At 37.6% G+C, this 22947-nt stretch overlaps 1 protein-coding gene across 3 annotated transcripts in view; it reads left to right on the top strand.

Moving 5' to 3' along the window:
* The window catches only part of NAV3 (neuron navigator 3), a 727630-nt gene that overhangs the window by 552860 nt on the left and 151823 nt on the right, over positions 1–22947 (top strand). For all 3 annotated transcript variants that reach the window (XM_058673421.1, XM_058673422.1, XM_058673423.1), the window contains 2 exons: positions 2120–3146; positions 8899–9014. In XM_058673421.1, the coding sequence (XP_058529404.1) occupies positions 2120–3146; positions 8899–9014 (1143 nt within the window). The remainder of the gene's footprint in view (positions 1–2119; positions 3147–8898; positions 9015–22947) is intronic.

Consider the following 22947-nt stretch of genomic DNA (forward strand, 5'->3'; position numbering starts at 1 on the left):
CAATTTGACCTCTTTTTCTACAAGTAAACACTTTCGTATTTCTTTTGCTATGAATTTTTTTCAATTTTCTTTTCTGAAAATAATCTTTCCCTTCTCCCTCTCAAATATGTAAGAATTAAAGTGTGTCAGTGGGAAGTGAAAGTTTGGCTTTCTAGTTAAGACACCAGTTGGGATATCTGCAACCCATATCATAATGTCTGAGTTTGGGACCTGACTCCGCTACCAATTCCAGCTCCTGTTAATGAAGACCCTTGGTGACAGCAGTGATTACTCAAGTAATTAAATCCCTGACACCCATGTGGGACAGCTGGATTGAGTTTCTGGCTTCTGGCTTCAGACTGGACTAACCATGGACCATACAACATCTGAGTGAATTAGTTGGCGGAGCTTAACACTCTTTTTTTCTGTGTGCTTCTCAAATAAACAAATATAAAATTTTGAATTTTTAAAAATTTATTTGAAAGACAGAAGGAGAAACAGAGAACTGAGAGAGATCTTTCATCTATTAGTTCACCCTTAAAATGCCTGCAGTAGCCAAGTTTGGGCCAGGCTGAAGTCAGGAGCCAGAAACTCCATCTGAGTTTTACACTTGAATGGCAGGAAGTAGAGTGACAGTACCTGGGCTATCACCTTCACAGAGCTGAATTGCAGCCAGAATATCTCAGACTCGAACTGGCACTTCACGGTGGAGTGATAGTACCTAGGTGTCAGCTTAACTCACTGTGGCAGTGCCCACTGCAACAAACAAAGCTTTGAAAGCTGAGTAACATTTGTGTTCTTTAACAAATGTCCTAATTACGTGTTATTTATGTTGTATTTTGAGTTCAACTTTTTTTGTAGATGACGCTTAAAAGCCCTGTAATTTTATACTTACGAATCTTTAATGAAATGTCGGTAACTTAAATTCCTGAGGATTATGAAAAGATCATTCTTCATAAATTATTTCTGTTGAAATTTTCATACATGATCTTACATCTGTTTTGAGGTATCTGGCTTGTAAACAGAATGAAATTCTGTATCCACCTTAATTATCTCCCAACTTCCTTAAAAAAGAGAATGAAGGAGGAAAGTATTGTTAATACAATTTAAATTACTGAGTTAGATTTCCATGATTCCTAAATATCAACATTTGATTTGATGTATTTGAACTCTGATAACATGAATGATTTTAAATTCTGTGCCAAATTATAAATTAATATTGAGAAGTCATAAAAATTTATTAACCACTTCCAAGTGAAGTATCAGTAAATACTTTTGCATTGTAACATGTTAGTATGATGTAACACTGTTTTTCTATCAAATTCCTTACATAGCTTGATTTTAATATTAAAAGTTAAAGTGTGTTCAGATTACAACAAGAGGCCTTAGGGGATATTTGCTCAGACAAGTCTATGAAATCAGTTCAGATACAGATTATTTACCCAGAATAAGCTACATTGTCTCTTTTTGCCTCAGAGTTGTTTTTTTGTTTTTGTTTTGTTTTGTTTTTTGGTGGGGAGGGTTACGATAGCTTAGTAGATAATAATAATTATACATAACTTACAATGTTATAAATATGTGTAGATATAAATAGGTTTCTTTGGAGAGTGATTCCTGGAAGCACATATTTCAATGATTATTATGTACAAATAAAAATAAACAGAATTAACAAACTGATTCGTGATTTTGAATCAGAAACATACCTAAGCAGGTAATAATTAGCTAAGTTCTACTGAATTTTAAGACAAGTTAGGGAAAATTTAAATCAATGTATTTTCATGAAACAATGTGGAATATCCTTCTAATGGTAGATAATATAGTGTCCACATAAATGGAAAAATCATAGAGTTGCTTTGGTGAATGCATGTGTTTTATTTTAACTTAGATATTTTGAATTGGCAGTATGCATTCAAGTAAAAAATATTTTCAATAAAGTGAAGCATGCATTCTCAGAAAAATCTTCTTACTCTACATTATTGATGTGGTAAAAAGTTAAAACGAACAGGTGTGATTGTTATTCCATAGCATCTTTTCAGTTTTCAGAGAAGACATATTTATAACTGTAGTTACAAATTATCAATGGTGTATTATTTAAGATGAAACTAATCGTGTTTTTCTTTCTTTCTTTAATAATGTCCAGATTCCTCCAAAGGACCTCAACCATCTTCAGGTGTTAATGGTAACATGCAGCCGTCTAGCACTGCTGGGCAGCCCCCTCCCTCTGCCATCCCTTCTCCTAGTACCAGCAAACCCTGGCGCAGCAAGTCCATGAATGTCAAACACAGCGCCACCTCTACTATGCTGACAGTGAAGCAATCAAGTCCAGCCACCTCTCCCACTCCATCTTCAGACAGACTGAAGCCACCTGTCTCAGAAGGAGCCAAAAGTGCTCCCTCAGGCCAGAAATCCATGCTTGAAAAATTCAAGCTGGTTAATGCCCGGACTGCTTTACGCCCTCCGCAGTCCCCCAGTTCAGGACTCAGTGACTGTGGAAAGGATGATGATGTCTTTTCTGAATCTGGGGAAATGGAAGGTTTCAACAGTGCTCTGAATAGTGGTGGCTCAGCAAATAGTAGTCCCAAAGTGTCTCATAAATTGGCCCCTCCAAAAGCTGGAAGCAAAAACCTCAGCAATAAAAAGTCTTTGCTACAGCCAAAGGACAAAGAGGAAAAGAACAGAGACAAAAGTAAAATTTGCCCTGAGAAACCAGTCAAAGAAGAAAAGGATCTGGTGATGGAGACAACGCCAAAAAAGACCTCCAAAATCGCAAGCTTGATCCCAAAGGGCAGCAAAGCAGCAGCAGCCAAGAAGGAAAGTTTAATCCCATCTTCCAGTGGGATCCCCAAACCTGGCTCAAAGGTGCCCACAGCAAAGCAAACCATTTCATCTGGCAATGCAGCAAGCAAAGAGACAGACAAATTCAGGACTACCAAGGGAAGTCCTTCCCAGACCTCACCCAAGGCCACAGGCTCTGAGAAGGCAAGCACATCCAACTGTCCTGCTCCTCTGGAAGGAAGGGAAGCTGGCCACACACATCCCTCCAGTTCTTGCACTGTACCCATGGCGCAGAGCAGCGGGCAGAGCGCAGGAAACGGTGCTGTTCACCTCCCACAGCAGCAGCAACACAGCCACCCCAACACTGCTACTGTGGCTCCATTCATTTACAGGTAAGATGATCTCTGTTCATCTGTACTGACAGATCCACATCCTCAGCATCTGCAGACACCAAGGGTGCTTGGAGGTGCTGTGTGGGGTCATTATAGAGTAAGGCTTCATTCTGAAGATATGGGCCTAGAATTTCACATCTATCTTAGTCTGGAAAATCCTCCACTATAATCTAGTTCTATATTCTCCTCACCCCCTTTCTTGCTCCTTCTCTCTCTCTCTCTTGCAGAAATCAAAGCCCTCTAAATTTAAGCCACTTTTCAGAAGTACACTATATACCAAGTTCATAACTTTCTTCTGTGCTTATTACTATTATTTAAATTGCAATGTTACTTCTCTTGTTAATCATATTCTTTTAAAACATTTCCATTTGAACATCTTTACCCCAAATCTACTACAAAGCATTCATGGAAAATATGCATTTTTTAAGATTGATTTATTTTTCTTGGAAAAATAATGATATGCAGAGAGGAGGAGAGGAAGAGGCACAGAGAGGAAGATGTTCTGTCCACTGCTTCACTCCCCAAGTAGCTGCAATGGCCAGAACTGAGCCGATCTGAAGCCAAGAGCCAGGAGCCAGGAGCTTCTTCCAGGTCTCTCATGCGAGTACAGGGTCCCGAGGCTTTGGGCTGTCCTTGACTGCTTTCCCAGACCATAAGCATGGAACTGGAAGGGAAGCAGGGCCACCTGGATGTGAACCAGCAGCCATATGGGATCCCGGGTATGCAAGGCAAGTTCTTTGGTCAGTAGGCTACCACGCTGGGCCCCGTACATTATCTTTTAATTCAGTTTTCCACAGATGTTTCAATTCTGTATCCCCCATTTTCTTGATGTCTTCTTCAGTTAACTCTGAGGTTGGCATAGGGTTTTGCTCCTTTGCAGGGGAATCTTCACTAATATCCATTGTGCCTCTGTCTCTTCTTTTGCTCTTGGTCATTGTGCTTCTGGTTATCAGAATCTTCTCCTTGGGGCAGGTTTCTAAGCTCTGTCACCCACAGGTCTACAGTTTGATTTTACTTATTGCAATTGGTTCATGGCTCTTTATTTGCAGTCACTTGTGCCACTCCCTCCAGCGAGTTCCAGGTCTGGATTCTGATGTTAGATTTCCACCATGGTTTCCATAGCCCCAGCTCCCGGCTCACCACTCCCCACTTCCTGTGACACTGTGCTGAGGCTGTACCGTTGTCTGTACAACCCTTTCCCCACTTACGGTTGGTGTGGATCCCAGAATTGCTCTGTATAGCTAGGTTGTTGGTGGTGCTGATCTTGCCAGAACCTGTTGGCTGTTAGGTCTGAGAGCCACACGGACATAGTTTGACTTGTACAATGCCATAGTCAGTATTATTTTCCTGTGGGAAACATGATATTAATTTTTACTCTTTTGCTTTAATGATTAAGAAATGAAATGTCACTTTATATTGGAACAATGAATGCTGTATCTGCAATGCCTACTATATAGGTCAACGTGCACCTTGTGATATAAGAACACTATTGATTCTGAAATCCTTATAGAGCATTTCATGAGTTGATCAGAATCTTCATTTGACTGCTGTGAAGCCTTTTGAAAACCAGAGGACATGCCGAGGGTCTCCACAGACTTCACTGAACTTCTTTAATCATTTGTGTCAAAACTAAATTTTTGCCAGTCAGTACTGATTGCCTCTCTATAGACTAAAGTTAAAATCTAATTTCACATTACCATAAAATGAGGTCAACATCATGGAGAAACTGATGGCTCATAACAAATGTAGAGAAATCTGGTCCTATTTATACATGACTATACAGTGAGTATGACTTCAAACCACCTCTTTAATGATTTGAAGTTGAAACCATGCTCCTTTCATTAAGAAATAATTATAATTATCTCTACATCATTGGTAATGTGGATAACTCTCAGGGGAATTTCATGGGAAATACACGAAAGGACTTGAAAATGGGGTAAAGAAGATTCTCTTGAGACAAACTAAGAAGACAGTAAGGAGTAAATAGGTCACAAATATACACTAGTGTACTGCAAAATAAAATAAGGGTTTCCATGATAAGACAGAGCTGTCAGAAGTGTGAATGCATTTTGCAAAAGATTGCCACAGACAGAGAGATTTGGGACTTAACCAATGGAATTAAGTTTGCAGTCTCATGTATTAAGGAAGACAGTCACCAATTCAGCTGTTGAAGAACAGTGTTCTTTTTCAAAGATTCATTTGTTTTTAGCAAAGAAAAATCTACTCTTAGGCCACATTCTAAATATTATTGTGCTCCATGCAGGTTTTTCTCCCTAGATAAAAATACTCTGAATCTGTCTATCCAGCATGACCAGAAGCATTCTGGCTCCTATGACAGCTGCTAGTCTTGTAAGAACTAATTAGCATTGGGCTTTAGACAGCCATATCAGCAAAGGACTTATGTGAGGGAGCATCTAAGACATAAATATGTTAAATCTGAATTACACAGGCTGGTAGGCCAGTTTTGGCTCACAGCCAGTTCACCAAGACACCTTGACTCTGTGGCACTTCTTGGCAGGCAGCCAGTCAGCCTTTCTTGAGCTCCCTAAACTCAATGTATAATACAGAATACAGATCCGTAGTAAACTTCAGGAGTTTTCCCTATGCTCAATCACAGTAATCTTAGAAAGGTAATAGGAAGGTACAGTGTTCTATAAGAAATAAGTCCAGGTGGAAGAACAGCGTGAGGTAGAACTCAGGAACGAGTAGTAAATAACTACTCATAGACAGGAATATGGGTAAAATGGCTGTACAAAAATCCTTATGTATTCCCCATTTTCATATTGACCACTCTTCCATGTGCCTCAACAGAATGCTTTTACAGATAGTGTGAAGAACAACTGAGTTCATGATTAGTTTGAAAAACACTTATTTCATTTTTCCAGATGGACAAAGCAAAACTCTCAGTCTGTGAACTTGCTAACATCATGTGAATGAATAATTCTTTAGTTATAGGGTGAAGTTTTGGATCCAAACCCAATGTATGCAACATTATGTGAGTTTTTTCGTATATATAAACCAGTGATAGAATTTTAGTATTATTATTTATATGCATTTTTATGTGTTTATCAAATATTTATTGAGTGCAGCTTATAGACATGGGTTAGATATGTGAGTAAAATGGGAACTTCAAAAATGGAGAACACATCTGGTTGAGAGACACATGACTGTTTAATAATTAGATTTACTTTATATTGCAAGAGTTTGAATGACTGAAAAATTGGATCCAGGAAACACAGAGTTCTTATAATTAGAAAATACACCTGATAGTGAAATTAAGGATGGTTACATAGGGAACATTCGCTTATTTTGAGACTGGAAGGTACTCAGTTCTGTGGTGAGGATAGCAAGTGTGTAACCTTAGTGTGGGTAGTAGCTATGGGAAGTGAGCAGAAGACTCTCATACAATGGTAACCCCATCGGAAGGGAAAAAGTGCAGCCTTTTCTCAGAAGATGTTGTGAGCCCTCATGTGCTTCAGAATGGTTTCCTTCAGGGACTCCATGAATAAAGACTGGATTTGTTAAGAAAAGACTGACTTCACTTTTGGACATATGGGCTTGGAGATTATTTTGTGAAGACCAAGAAGAAGTGGCAATTAAACATTCAATGAAAACATCTGGAATTCAGAGGAAAGTGCTGAGCTAGTGATAGAATTTTGAAATCCATGTGTGAACAGATAATAATATAGACAATGTATAAGACTGAAAGAGCGTGTAAAGCTGAAACAAGAAGTAGCTCAGTATATTCCTTGGGAAAAAACCCACAGCTCTTGCCCTGTGTATCCTTTCTTCTCTTCTGCCCAGAATTATAGTGCTTAGTGATTGTTAAGGAAAACAAGAGAGAGAATAGAAAATAAACTGGAGAATTTTTGTCATAGAAGCCAAAGCAAGCATGTTTCTTGAATTACAATATGTGGTATGTTGTTCTATATGCTGCCAATATATATCACATACGCTAAAGACAGATCGGTGTTTGTTGAGGTCTTTGCTGGTCCCTATGGCCTGCTGGTTTAGCAGTAAATATTTCTAGAGTTTGCTCTGATTCTTTGATTTAGTATTAAATAGGAATAAAAATTATTGGAGGTCCATGTAAAGCTTTCCGTGTGAATTCTTATATAGCTCCTTCCTTTTATTATCAGTACATATGTACTTTCTAAGAGTGTATGTGCTCTATAAATGGAGCATATTGTTTCCCTTGATCTTTGAAAATCTCAAAGAACTTCCACTTTCTGGCTTTGCCAACTACGTATTAGCTGTTTCTGATATAGCTAATTATGCTTTTTTCCCCTAAATATCTAATGTTAGAATAAAAGCAAAATGTTAATTTAAACCTTCTCACAATGAACTATTTTTTGTCATGTAAGTATTTTCTACGGATGTTTTAAATAATAAACATTTCAAAATCTCTTGGCAAGATCTAAGCTGAGTACTAGAAATAAGGCAAATGAGATGTCCACAAAGAACACTGCCTAGCATGCAATGCTATATTTGTCTCCTTCTGTTTTGATATTTCTTTTTTTTTTAATTTTATTTTAAATTCATTAATTACATTGTATTATGTGACACAGTTTCATAGGTACTGGGATTCTCCCCACCCCTCCCCAAACCCTCCCACCATGGTGGATTCCTCCACCTTGTTGCATAACCACAGTTCAAGTTCAGTTGAGATTCCCCCATTGCAAGCATATACCAAACATAGAGTCCAGCATCTTATTGTCCAGTCAAGTTCAACGGCTTCTTAGGTATACCCTCTCTGGTCTGAAGACAGAGCCAGCAGACTATCATCCCGATCAATTAAAAGCTCCAACATACCATCAGCAAAAATTTACATCACCATGGAATTAATTGACATAGTAATGAGTAACCAATATGTTAAAAGTAAATGCGAGTTCCCAGCCACCTTCTGTGACCACCTCATTGACATTTCAATTTTCATGTTGTGGTTTTTTGAAATATGTGGTAGCAGGAAGCATATCTAGAGAGTGAGGTTTTGAAGCTGTACAAAAAAGTCTGTCTCAAATTACCTGCCTGTGCATGAAATGAATCAACAATGAATAAAAATGAGAATGGAATATCAAAAGTATACAATCCCTCTGTTGAGTACCTTTCATTTGATGAAACTTAGTCTTTATAGATTAATCACACAGAAATATAGTTCCATTGTACATGTACCTGTGAGTATCAAGCACGTACTATAAATGATGGTCTTCAGAATGACTTTGTGTTTTCTTGAATTTGGTTTACTTGTGTTTTTTGATAATTTAGCCATCACACTGACGTTTATAACACAGGAAGAAGAATTCATTGTGTTTTTACTCATTCTTTTTATTACATGATGAATTATTTGTAGGGTCTTTGTGGAAAAAAGATTTTTAAATGCAGTGTCAGTAATCTTATTGTCATAATTAGCACATACTTTGTTCAAATTTTCTGTTAGACTGCAAAAGAAAAAAGTGGTACCCTTTCAAGTCTTTTGCCTATAAAATGTAATCAGTTATTGGTAGTAACGGATTTCAACAATGGAAATCCTGTAAGTCTACTTAGTGTATCAGTCCTGCCTGGGTTGTGCATTAGAAGTAATAAAATTTTCCTATATCCAGACAGTCCTGGAACATGCCAGGCTTGGAGAGATGTGTATTTATCTTGATGTAAAACATTTAAGAAGTTGATTTTTTGTGCTAGAGTGCATTCATTTTGATGAATCACTACTAACTACCATTGCTATTTGTTTTTGTTTCTTGGTTAATTTCAGAACACATTCAGAAAATGAAGGTACCTCTTTGCCCTCTGCTGACTCCTGCACCAGTCCTACAAAAATGGATTTATCATACAGTAAGACTGCTAAGCAGTGCCTAGAGGAAATATCGGGTAAGTGACCTGATTAATGGGTCAGTCAAAACTCAGAGTCCTTCTATTCTTTCTGTGATTGTTTTTTGTTAAAACTTGTTTGTGCTGTACTATTTTAATGCAGTAATGAACTGTGTCCATCTCATGCTTCAGAGATTTTTAGATATCTCGTTGTTCTGTTTAGGATGCTCTCTTTGTTGCTCTGAAAAGCACGATGCTTTCAGATGCTGAGACTATAAATACTTTTGCCCTATGTCAAGTAGACTGCAGTCTGGAAAAAAAAACTGGAGATTCTTCTGTTCTTACTAAAGCAGTTCTGAAAATATACTAAATATCAAGTAACAGTGGAAATTGCCCATGGCTAATTCAACCCTTCTTCTACTTTTTAGAAGTTTGTTACATAGTAACTCCAAATATACATTCTGGGGGAAAATGTTTCATTAAGGAAATAGTTATTTATATCTAGATAATGTAGTAGAAAATATCAGAACCTAGATATGGTTTATCAGATATTTGTGTCCATGAAGCAAGGCTTTCAGTTTGAGCACACTGATTTCCCTAAGATCTAGGTAAGCACAGGTATATGTGAAACATCTTTGTTGTAATTGTGCTAAATACAGATTTAGATTCATTATAAACCAAGTGTCCTGTCAACAAAATGTACTGTTCCTGGAGTAGTTTAGATTTTATCTTGCATATTTTATCTAAGCATTCATGAAAGCAGATGAGTGTTTGTTATTCCAATAAATATCTAATTCATACCTTGTTATTTGTGGTTAAGTCTGAAGGGAAAATAGTCAAGGAACAATGCTGTTTGAAAAATTCTGTAGTACTCCAAAGACAAAAATGCAAGTATTTCTTGGAATCTTCTCAAAGTAACCATATCACAAATTTTTGAGCTACAGAATGTCCCCACTTCAATAGACATGAAACACACTTAGATAAGAATTATAGTGCTACAGTATCCACCGAGTGATTTTGACAATGCCAGAATGAGATTCCAAGTCCATCTTTTTTTTTCTGATTTTTTCCCCTACAGAACAATGATTGCTTATTCCTTTTAAAGTTAGATATATACACATAAAAGTGAGATCTTCCACCTATTGGATCATGGTGGTTGGGGCTGAGCGTGGCCATACCTGGCATGAAGAAGCTTCATCCAGATCCTGTTTGGTGGCTGCAGAACAAGCATTTGACCTATCTCCAGTTGTTTCCCCTGGCCAATTAGCAGGGAGCTGGATCAGAATTGGAACAGCCAGGACATAAGCTGGTGCCCAAATGGGATGCCAGACTCATAAGTGGCAGCTTTACCTGCCGTAGAACAGTGCCTGCATCCCCAGGTTACCTTTTGGAATTAACATGGGATGTACCACTTCATGTTAGAGGTCTTATGTGGAGATTGCCATGCAATTTTGCTCTTGTGTATGTCCCCTCATTTTTGGGGGCGCAGATCTAGCCACTGGTTCACTCCCAAATTAGCCACAACAAGCAAAACTAAGTCAATCTTAAACCAGGAGCCAGCAGTTTCTTCCAGGTCTCCCATGTGGGTGCAGGGTCACAGGCTTTGGACCATCATCACCTGCTTCTCCAGCGAATGATAGATCTCTGTTTGTCTGTCTCTGAACAATAATATTTCAAATAGTAGTCTCAAGTTCATGAGATGTTTCCAACATTCATAATGCATTCCCTTCCCTTTCATGGAATCTTATCTATTCACGACTCTTCTTGTCTGCTAAATTCTGTTGCTACTGTAATTTGACTGCTAGTGAAACCACAAACCACAGGATGCTTTAATTTATTGTCAGACCCTGGCTTACACTGGCTGGCAGAATATTCCGTCAATGCTAAATGAGATGTGTGAATAGAAATATTCCGGGAACAGAAAAAAACTGAAAAATGGGTTATTTACTGCCGTTATTTAACTCTTTGAGAGTTACTTGATTTCCTTATCTGTGAGATGACAATGAAGATGCTTAATAAATTCACAGGATTGTTTTGAGATGTGAGTTATTCTTCCATCCATCTTTTAGTGAGTATCGCCTGAAATCTTACATATGCCAGGCATATGAAATGTTGTGGAAACAGACATGATTAAGTATGAGCTCCTCTATGGGAGATTAAGGGAAATTTTAGCATCAACAGTGAGTGAATAAAAAGATACATGCGGCTAACTTGTCTGTGGAAGGTAATACAGAAATCGAAAAAGATCTAATGTAGATGTTGTGGAATTTTAATGGGCAAGGAAAAGCAGGTAGGGTAGTCCAGGAAGAAAGAGCTTCAAAAAAACATAATTACCTTATTATTTTATTGTTGTTTTTTAAGAAGGATAATCATTAATTTTGTTGCTGATTGTGGTTCGCTGGTTTTCTGTAGCTTCATGTTATAATTCAGGTATTATTATTAACCTTGAATTGCTCATGAATTTAGGGGTCTCTGTGGGAAATAATTCAATCAGTTTCTTCAGGATTGCGTTAACTTGGCCTTCCTAAAAGAGAATTAGAATGGAATTTGTCTTGCCAATATTTGTGAAATTTTGGAGCCTACATAATTTGGGGGAGCCTGAAAAGTAAACGTTTGAAGGCCTAGAAAGGGGTACAAGTGAGTCAATCTACAGTGTAAGCAGACTGGTGACATAATAAGTCTACCTTGAAATCCTGGTATTATAATTGTTTTTGTATTTTTTGCTTTTGTTTTACCTGGCCAGTTTTCCTTGTCCTATCTTGTGAGAACACCTTGATTTTCTTTGTGGATTATTCCAGTCATAAGATAAAGTACAATGGACCCTGCAGAGGCAGTGAGAGCTAGCTTTCTCTGACCACACTAGCAGTTCTAGGAATGGATGTTGATCTAATCGAGTTCAATCAGAACAAATGAAACCCAGTCTCAGAACTTATCCTAAGACCTTTAGATGAAAACATGTTCTCTCTTCCTACCAGAAAGGAAACCAATAAATAGAAAGCCTAAAACTAGTGATAACTGCCTTCACCCTCCCACAAAATAAACATAAGGAAAGAAAAAAATAATAAAAAAGAACCTAATGCAGAAAGAATGAACCCACTGTCACTGTTGGAAATACCCGAGCCTCTGAAAATCCATGTCTGAGGCCAACTCTCTCCTAGACTTTTCTTCGGTTTCCATTACATTATCTGTAAAACTTTTTAAATCAAACAATGTGAGAAATATCCTGTCACATGAGACGCAATGTGCTTGGCCTGTTACAAATTTGTGATACCATCAGAAGCAAACTTGGTCCGTGCTGCACTACAGATTTGATAGATTCATTAAGTCACCTGGAAAGCTTGGGTGAAGGTTCAAAAGTACAATTCACTTTAAGTTATATAAATAGTTCCTTTGTTATTAAACGATAGTGAAAATTAAAAATGTAATTAAATTATACTGTGAAGGTAAGCATCAGAAATGAGTGACACAGAATAAAAGGCACACTGAGGTAAAGTTCAGACATTTGCAATTTAAGATCTTTTTATGCCTTCATGTTTATCTCTCCAACGTTTTTAGGTACAATCACTCAAATTTTTTTGTGTTTATCATATTCTCTGAGAGGAAACCTGGTTAGATTTACTTTATCTAGTAAGAATGGTTCCAATAATTATTATGGACAGGTGAAATATATTATATTAATAAAACTCATGACAGTGAATGAGCAAGCTTATTCTTCTCAGCCTGATCTCTAAGATTCATGTTACAATCTCAGTATTAAAAGGCTGGCCAGATTGATGGTGCAGGCCTTGCTGATTTGAACTTTTTTTTCCCTCACATTCATTAGTAATAAGATTGTGTCCTCTGAGGCTACTGTCAAGTGCCAGGAGATCCTGCCAAAAGAAAAATACTCATGCATTTTCAATCTGTTGATATTCTAGAAGATTTGCAGACTTTTATATACATAGCTGTACCCTGGCCTCATTGTACATAAGTACATTCACCAACACATATAACATTTGTTTAATGCAGTTTTTAACCTTTATCTGCAATTTATATTCCATTGAAAAATGTTGAGTGATATCAAACTGACCCAAAATCAATAAAACTGACTTTTCACTTGTGAAAAAAAAAAGATAAATGTTAAAATAATTTGATGGACAGGGAATGCTAGAAGTGTTTAAACAGAAGGATAAGCTCATGGTTATGTGTGATTTTTTTTTTAACTTCTAGACTTTGTGTTACATAATGGTAAATATCTGGCATTAAAACTTTTGTATATGATCACTAAAATTCCCTTTTCCTTGAATGTTTATAAAGATCAAGAAGATCTAGCTTAGATAGTTGGACTGATTATACCTTTTACTTAAGTAGCCACATGGTGATTATGTTTGCTGAAGAACTATATAGTGTTTCTTTCCAGAACATTATGGTTTCTGTAGTTTAGAGCTCAGCAAAATAAGAGTGATTGTCATTTTTGCTGTTGACAGAATATATTTAGATCTTTTTAATTTAGACTCCTCCTCTACCTTGTAAACATGCATTTGTGTATGGGTACCAATAAGTATAAGTGCAGCTGTGTTTGAATGAATATTCAAGGTAAGTAGGTGGCTCTGTCTCTAGAAAAATGATGATGGTGTTCTCCTCGATAGTTCAGGGTAAACTGCTGGACTGATATAATTCTAGTGACAAACTAGATAGAAATGTCTTTAAGCAAAACAAACAAACCAATGAAACACCACCTTTTGGTATTTTCTTTCTCTGGATTATTTCTCAAGTTCAATGATGTTTTCTCCAAGTCCCTCCTTACTGGCTCCTTCAAGTTATCTCATTTGTCCTTAGGCTCACTCCTACAGGTATATTTATTACACAGTTGAATCAGGAAAGGAATATGATGTGTCACTTAATTTGGTTTGATTTGGCAAATGTGAATGTGGAAATAGCATTAATTATTTCTGAGTAGAAGCATTTAAGAGTCAGTGCTTGGGGGCCAGGGAAGTGGCACAGCAAGTGATGCCTGCATCTTCAACAGTTGCCAGTTGGAGCCCTGGCCACTGAAGTTTTGATGCAGCTCCTTGTTAATGTACCTGGGAATGCAGCAGAAAAAGGAACAAGTGTTTGGCCCTTGCCACCGTGTGAGAGATCAGTTGGAGTTTAGGGCTTCCGGGCTTAACTTGACCCAGTCCTGTTGGCCCCAGAAACATGGGGAGTGAACCAAAGATATTCTCTCTCTCTCTCTCTCTCTCTCTCTCTCTCTCTCTCTCTCTCTCTCACTCTCTCATTCTAACTTTTAAACAAGCAAATATTTCCTTTTTTTAAAAGAATCAAATCTTGGATCCCATCTGTCATAAAGTCAGTGCTTCACGGAATGAGGTTGTTCCTGCAGCCTGAGTCTTAGAATTAAAGATAACAGGAACCAAGTTGAAGCCAACACAGAGATATATTAATGTCAGAAAAAGAGCATGATTGTTTTTGAAAGCCACTGAAGTTTCTAAATTATTTGTAATGGCAAAATAACTTTCACTAAACTAAAATTTCTTAATGTTGATGCTACTGACATTGCAAACTGCATACTTCTCTGTTGTGAAGAGTTGTTCTGCTTTTGTAGAATGTTTGCAGTATCATCAGCCTCTACCACTTAGAAGCTGTCCCCGTTACTTTACTGTTGTTACAACCCAAAGTGCCTCCAAATACTGCTGAGTGTCTTTTGGGGGGCATAGTCACACCATAGTGGACAGCAAATATTGCCCACCAAATTCTCCAACTGGAGAGCTAGCAGTCTCTGTGACTCTCTTCATGGATTTGAAACCCTCTCAGACCTACTGGGGCAGCAGTTTTGGGGCTGAAGCCTGCGAGCTGTATGGGGTTAGTAAAACTTTCAGCATTTCTGAACATTTAAAATTTAAGCACCACCATTTTAAGATGATTGCTATACAAGCATGTACACACTGAAAAGACGTAATGACTGGTTTCATTTATAGTTGCAAAAGCTCAATTGTTGTGAAATATTTAAATGTTCTCTTATTCTCTGGGTATATAAAGCCTTAGGATACATTACCATATATTTGTCTAATATTTTTCAAGCAAATTGAATCTCAAAACTTCAGCAGAATTATTGTCTAATCACCCAGAAATTCATTAGGCCACAATAACTCAAAGTAAAGGAAATAAAATTTCTGCTCAGCAATGCACAGAGTGACATTTTTGATCTTTAATTCTTTTAAAATAGTTGAACTCGGTTCTTTAAAAAACCCATTTATGAAACCCATTTATTTATGTATCTGAAATATGAAGTCACAGAAGAAGAATGACACACAGAGATTTTCTGTCTCTTGGTTTACTCTCCAAGTGGCTGGAATCACCAGGTTGTAGCCAGCAGCTTTGTCAGGGTCCCACACAAAGATGTGGGGGTCCAAGTGCTTGAGTCATGTTGCTATGCTTTCCCAGGTGCATTATCAGGAGTTGGGTTGGAACTGGAGCCTCTGGGCCTGAAACTGGAATCCAAATCAAATGTCACCATTGCACCAATGCACCATTGCTTAACCCATTGTATCATAAACCCAGCCACTCTATTTTGAACTTTTAAAAATACTTTACAAAATTCAGTTTTTAGAAATATAATGATCAGTTACAATGGCTAAACATGTACACTTTCACTTAAACACATTTTTAAAACTAGTTAAGTTTCAAAGAGTAAAAATTAACTGAGATAGTATTCACAGTTCATAGGTATATTTGTTATTGAAAATTTAGTCAGAAGTAATCAGTGTCCTTCCATCTGGTTCCCTTTTGTGTAAAATGGATCTAAGTATGAGCCACATTGGAGGGAGCATAACTGAGGTACATGCATTGTTATATGTATAGACAGTGTATCGTTTATGTATTACAAGTTATGCAAATTATTTGTTAATAAATCTATTGTATAGATTGTTAAAAATGATAATTTCCCCCTAGTTGAGATTATCAGTAAGAAATGGAAAATCAGAATATTTTACCACATAATATATGAAAATGATGAGGACTTTTATATCATTTTGAATGATACAATTGAATAATACTATGTATAAATCCACTTTCCTCCTTTTAACAGGACATTTGAAAGTAAAACATACCCACATATTGTCTTTGAAGCTTTTCTTCTAGATAGAAACATTTCTTCAAATCTCTGTTTTATCTTTAATTTGTTTTAACATGTTTTTTTAATCAAAATTTCATGGTGGTATCACAAATTACACAATAATGTAATATATAAAAAATCACCTTTAAGCTTTTCTGTTTGTATTAAATTATTAGCCAATTGTGACCTGAGAGCTTAATGGAATGGACTTGGAAAAATAGAAAAGGAGAAAAATAGGCCTTTGTGTTTTCTGACACTTCATTATGTTCTACACACTTGGCCATAAACTTTTAATTGGATGCTGTAAGTCAAAATAATACAAAGAAAAACCTCTTCAGTTTTTTTTTTCAGTTTTTTAAGTGGAAAAAATTTTGATTTGTATTGTCACATTAGGAGTTACCAAATGGCTGTAGATTTAAGAAAGAAAAAAAAAAAACCTTGAATGTGCTCTTTAAAAGATGAAATGAAATATTTCCCTTTAAAGACTTTCTCTTGAAAGTATTATCTGTCAGCGGGTGGTGAGGGCCGTGCTCCATTTTTTAGGTCTTTCACTCCCTTCAATTTGATTTGTGCTTTTACAGCACAAATCCCTACATTCAGGAGGCAGATCTGCCTGCTTCAGCTGCCTGCAGCTACGGAGAATTAGTCTGTCATTCTCAGCTTCGAAACTGGGTGTTGTGTATGTGAGTGAGAGAGGGAGTGTGTGTGTGTGTGTGTGTGTATTGGTGTCTGAGGCTGGGTGGCTTACAGTCATTCAAATGTGCATCGGGTTAATAGTGTAGCGGCTCATTCAGGTTTGGCTGTGAAACCTGTGGCACTCTAGGCTGGACAGCTGCTGGCTCGCGTGCTTCTGTGTTAATTTCACAGGATGTTTGCTGCCATGGCAGCCAGCAGCATCCACTGCAGCAGCAGCAAGGAAGAGCCATAGATCTGAGCATGCAGGTAGAATACTAAAAATGCAAGAGGCTCGGGCAGGGCTGGGTTTCACTGCTTAATTTCTGCTCCTCCTGGGCTCTGGTGCAGGGGGTTGTACTTGCTGCACTGTCAGCTCATTAGATTAAATGTTGAAAACCTGAGTCACATAAGGACCGGTGAGAAGCAAAGGAAAGAAAAAGAAGAGGAAGAAGAAAGCCAGGGACATTGCTCTTGCTTCACTACCTGCGTTTCTGAGCACAGAAGCGGGAGAGGGAAGTGTGGACCTTTCATCTTGCTGAGGCATGCCATTGGATGAAGACGGGAAAAACGTAGTTGGCTTCCTACACTACTTTTCTGCTGGAGCAGTCTTTGGTGAACTCTTTTCTGCTTTAGATACATTCAAGCAAAATGTTTGTAAGTACTGCTGATCAGCGAATGATGTGGCAAGCTATGTGGTAGGCAAATAATTACATATGCCTTCTCTCCAGAGTCTTCTGTAAGTGTTTGAGCTTTTATCACAGTGTATATCTTAATTAAAAAAGCAAGAAAGGCTATTTGCAGCTGCGATGTCTAAGAACAATATGAAGTCCAGTTGAAAGGAAGTAGCGAGCAGAAGGAGCATGCAGCGGCCAGCTGAACTCTCTGTGTTTCAGAGCAGGGAGGTCAGAAGAAAGGGGACTTTCCTTCAGAAGCAAAAGTCTCTGACCAACCTTTCCCTCACCAATGAAGGGCAGAGGAGACCTACTGTGCGCATTTCCAACTGGTTTGGAAATGCTGCAAAAGCCAACCAGAGAGATTCCCACTATGCAGAGGGGCGCTCGCTGTCCAGGTTTCTCTCCCGGTCAGTGCAGTCACTGTACCACTCCAGTGGCTCAGAAGCCTGGAGTTTCCTGCCTCCAGGAGGCAGCCAGTCAGCAGGTGAGGACTTGGAGGCCTGGCCTGCAAGAAGAGACTTGGAAGGTGAGAGTGATGAAGATAGCAGATCCGAAGATGAAAATGTGTCCTCCAAGTTAAGCAGCATCAGCAGAAGCTGGGCTGAGGAAGAGGGAGAAAGCTGCCTGCGGGAAGGGACCGCTCATCTGGATGAGGATGTCATCCTAACCATGCTGGGGGATCTGGAGCAGGCACTGTACACAGACTTACTAGGTAAGTCCAGTTGGCTCTGGAAAGTGTGAGTGGGATGGGAGAAAATCTCACTTTGATCTAAAGTTGATTGATTAGCCAAATATCTTCCATTATTCACATTTATTCCCTACCCCCCCCCCCACCAAATGCAGTTGCTTAGAAAAATTGCTGTAATTGCTTGCTTGCTTCTTGAAATGTGTGTGTATGTGAGAGAGAGAGAAAGAATGGGAGAGAGAGATCAAGCTGAGGTCTGAACACTGTTTGCAAAGTCTGTTTGAAGGAAGTAAATGCTAGCCATCCGCCCTGGGCATTATTGGCCTGGTGTTCAGTAATTCTAAACAACCATAAAAATGTTAACATTTCAAACTCCTAACATGCATGTGTGTGTGTGTGTTTTAGCTTAGTCATTAACGGGGCCTGTTTGCTCAACTTCCTTCAAGGTCACCTCGTATCAGAAGGAAGGTCCTGGCTAAATGCTCTGTAGAGTCAGATTTCTTCTGTAGACTCAGTATTGGTCAAATATAAGGCTTTTTTTTTTTACCCCTCACTGAAAGCTACATGCATTCCAGGAAATAATTTGAGAAATGTACAATTCTCTGATACCTTTAACTTTCTCACGTGTGTGTGTGTGTGTGTGTGTACATGTGACAAAACTATTCTGAATATGAACATCAGAATTGCTTAAACTGCTGCATGGGTAGATGGGAGTTGTTTTCATACTTCTACAAGCTAAGCCTTTTTGGTGATGTGAGTTCAGTAGTAACTTCTGATGTCAAGTGATTCTTCAGTTTTGTGATCAAACTTTGAAGCGTCAATTTTGCCGTTTATCTAAACATCTACAGTGTATTTCAATTGAGATTTCTATATTAAATCTACTACCAAAATGCATTTCCCGTATTAAGCTATTTCTATAATCCATAAGTATTGTAACATTCACCATTTTCTGTTTTACATCAATGTGTATTTTCACAATTGTTCCCTAAATTCAGAAAGGATTGAATCTGATCGATGATCTCTGTTTTTTTACTCAAGCAACCAATGCTAAATTCAGGCTTGTTGCAATTCTTTATGTAACCTTCATATTGCAACATGTTTTACAAGCATTTCTGGGCTCTTTCTGCTAGCCAGATTTATAGACTAAGGAAGCTCAGAGGCAAATATTGCTCAATTTTTCATGTCACTTTGGCTTTAAAAGAGTAATATTTCCACAGTTGTCAGAATAATGATTTCCGAAACCGAATGAACAAGGTACTTAGACACTAAGATTTACTTCTTCACCATTGTGTGATTTCTGTGATGAACTGCTTCTCATAAGAGAGCTGTGTGCATTTCAAAGGCAGCGGGCAATCTTAATCCTCATGAATCTTGTTCCTCTTTTGACCCTCTGGAACTATAGAATCAGATAATAATCATCCTTTTCCTTTAAAATGCATTTATCTTGCTCTAAGTACCACATATGGTAGTATTTTCGAAGATGTAAGTAGAGTTGCAGTCTCTGACTGTATTTGTTGGTTGTTCTGTTAAATAATAGCATGCTATGGGTGGGTGTGTATATGATACATGCCTTTTTGTGCATAAAAAAACTTGGAACCTTACTGTCAGAGAGTAACCTCCCCACAAAAGACTTACATAATGGTATTTAAATGGAGCATGTTTATCATATTTGTACAACTATGTCATTATTCTGTTTTTCTCCCCACTTTTTCCTGTTTCTCAAATCGCAAGTGAATAAGTAAGGAAAATTTCCATAAATGCCTCTGATATGAATAGTTGTGTTTCCAAATGATAAAATTTCTTAAATGATGATGCAATTGAAATGGGTGAATATGTCCAGGACTACAGCACACAGCAGTTTCAGAATTTCAACAACGTGCTTAGCTGGGTTCTGCTGGTGCCTCAAAAAACCTCTTTCAGGTTAGCTTTTAGGTGAGGTTCTTGAGCTCAACTCTTTAGTCTTAGATATCCTAATAAGTATGACAGGCTAAGATCCTTGCTAAAATAACAGCAAAGAATATTTTAAAGACAATTACAAAACTGTTGGCTGTAGTCTGTTATTTCTTTGGCTAGAGTACTGGGATTAAGCAGACAAGTTTCTGATACTTTTTTATGCAAATAACTGTTGGACCATCCATAAAACTGGATTTATTTTTCAAAATAAATTAATCTTCTGTATTCTCAGTAGAAACATTGGTAATATGGATGACATGGGGATGTAATTCTCTGTGAATCAGGTTCATTCATTTATAATTTGATTTTCTATTAAAAGATGCCAGCACTGGCAGTTTTAATTATAATTGTGTATAATTAAAGCCTAAAATGTATGAGCAGAACCACAAAGATTCAGCCATGTGAAAGTCACTAAGTGGTAGCCAAGGAGTACAAAACTGAGCTTATTATTTGGTACTGCGCTCTTAAAGACCTTATAAGCAATTTTTTAAAAAGCACTGTACACCGCTTTTCAACATGAATTCCAAAATATATCATTCTGGAAAATATTTACCAGCCCCTACCATAATACCAACACTTAGTTTTGGAGTAAACTTTGAGAAGGTACAACATTTTTGTGAGTAAATAAAGTTTGCATTTGGGATTTTATGTGTTTATTACTGAAGTTTTAATTTTATTTATGTTATACGATTGGTATCCCTCTCCATTTTCTTTCCGTTCCCAAGCCTGAAGATATCAAGTGAATGCAAATTTATAGGGCCTTTCAGACACTGCAGTCAATCTTTAGGGTAGTTGTAAGTTCTTTTACTTTTATCTTCCATGGGCCACTGAAAACATGTACAGCTATCAATTCTGCTTTGGTTATTATCTTTCATGGCATGAATAAATTTGCAATTATTTTTTGCTAAGTATTTTGAGGAAAGAGTCCATTTGCCAGATTTTCATCAGTGACTCTGTGTCATGAGTGAACATCATGATGGAAAAAAAAAAAGTAGAAAAGGAGTCTGTGGTTCTCAAACATGAGGGAAAAGACAAGAAAGCAATGGATTCTCTAGGAAGAGTTTGAAAATTTCAGATTTGCGCTGAATTGGAAAACGGAATTTAAAAGATGATGTAGATATAAAAATAGTGAAACAGAATATCTGAAGATACTACAATTCTCTTTATTGCACAAAAGGTATTAGTAGGAGGCGACAATATTAAGTTGTCCATATCCTATGTTGGAATGCCTGGGCTCGTCTTCAGATCCACTTCCAATTCCAGCTTCCTGTTAATGTGTGCTATGCAGTGGAACTAGTGATGGCTCAAGTACTTGGGTCCCTGCTGCCTACATGGGAAACGTGGATTAAATTCCAGGCTCCTGGTTTTGGCTTTGTTCAGGCCTGTTGTTGCTGGCATTTGACAAATGAAACACGAGAGGTTCTTTTCTGTCTGTCTTTCCATATCTGCCCCCTTTCTGCCTCTTTTTGTTGTTTTTTCTTTGTATGTGTGTGTATGTGTGTGTGCATGTGTGGTGTTTGTTTCTGATTTTACAATAAAAAATGAAAATAAAATTTAAAGAGATACTAAACATAATTCAAGTTTATGCTAATTGGTGAGTACTTAACATGCCTTTTGGTTACAACTTTGAAGTTCTCCCATCGCTTCTCGGCCTTTTGGCTAAGATCAAGTGAAGTTCTCCCAAGCTTGGAATGCCTGAGGGACGTTATCCTAGAGACCCAGGTCAGGGATAGGTGATATATATAATGTCTTGTTCTAGGAACTTTTATAAATTCATCGAGTTGTATTCTCCATCTCCTCCAACAAACAAAACCGCAGTACTCTCCTCTGCCTACGATTTCTAATCTCTTAGAAACACCTAGAATTGAATGTTTCTCTGCTATAATAAATCTCCCATAGTGAGTCTTAGGTTTAATGCACTTCTAGATTTCTCCTCTGTGTTCATTATTTCTTTTGACTCAATTGATTAAAGCTGTACTTTCCCTTTGCTTTTTCTCTGAATATATTGACATTCTTTCTCAATCCTTTAAAATTTACCCTACAAATTCTTCTTTGTCATCAAATTTCTTCCTAGATTATTTGAAAATGAAAGACCATCTTCCTCATAGCTATTTCCAAAAGACATTGTGTTATATTTATGAAGAGAAGCATATGAACAACTTCCAGGGAGAATACAGTCATAGCCTCAAAAGTTATTAAAAGTTCTGAGAGTACAAGTAATGTTAATCTATAGGAATAGAATTTGCATTACTTGAATTAATGTATCAAATGTTTTTGCCATGTCCATGAGCAACCAACATGCTTGTTCATCTCTTAAAATATAGATTAAAAATACAATCCCAAGGGCCAGTTCTGCAGCATACTAGGCTAGGCTTCCATGCAGTGCTGGCATCCCATGTAAACACTGGTCCATGTACCAGCTGCTCCACTTTAATCCCGTTCTTGCTTATGACCTGGGAAAGCAGCAGAGGATGGCTCATGTCCTTGGACCCCCTACATTCATGTGGAAAACCCAGAAGAAGCACCTGGCTCCTGGTTTTTGGATAAGCACTACTCTAACTGTTGTGGCCATATGGGGAATAAACAAAAGAATAGAAGATCTCTGTGTGTGTGTGTCCTTCTGTCTGAAATTCTTGTGTATCAAATAAAAATAAAATAAAATATTTAAAAACATACAGTTCCTTTAGGGAATTTTTAAAAATACTAAGTTTGAAACCATAATACTGTTATGAAGCACATTTTAATTGTTTGAAAAATTTATGACTTGAAAGAAGATTTACAGACTGACAGCAGAATGGCTGTTATTTTGGCAGCCATCCCGAAAGAGGAATGCTAATCAAAGTAGCAGCATTTGGCTGAGAAAGATAATCGAAGAATTAATAGTTGCCTTCTCATATTTGGATGACTACCATG

This window comes from Ochotona princeps, chromosome 15 (assembly GCF_030435755.1).
Source record: "Ochotona princeps isolate mOchPri1 chromosome 15, mOchPri1.hap1, whole genome shotgun sequence".
Taxonomy (NCBI): Eukaryota; Metazoa; Chordata; class Mammalia; order Lagomorpha; family Ochotonidae; genus Ochotona; species Ochotona princeps.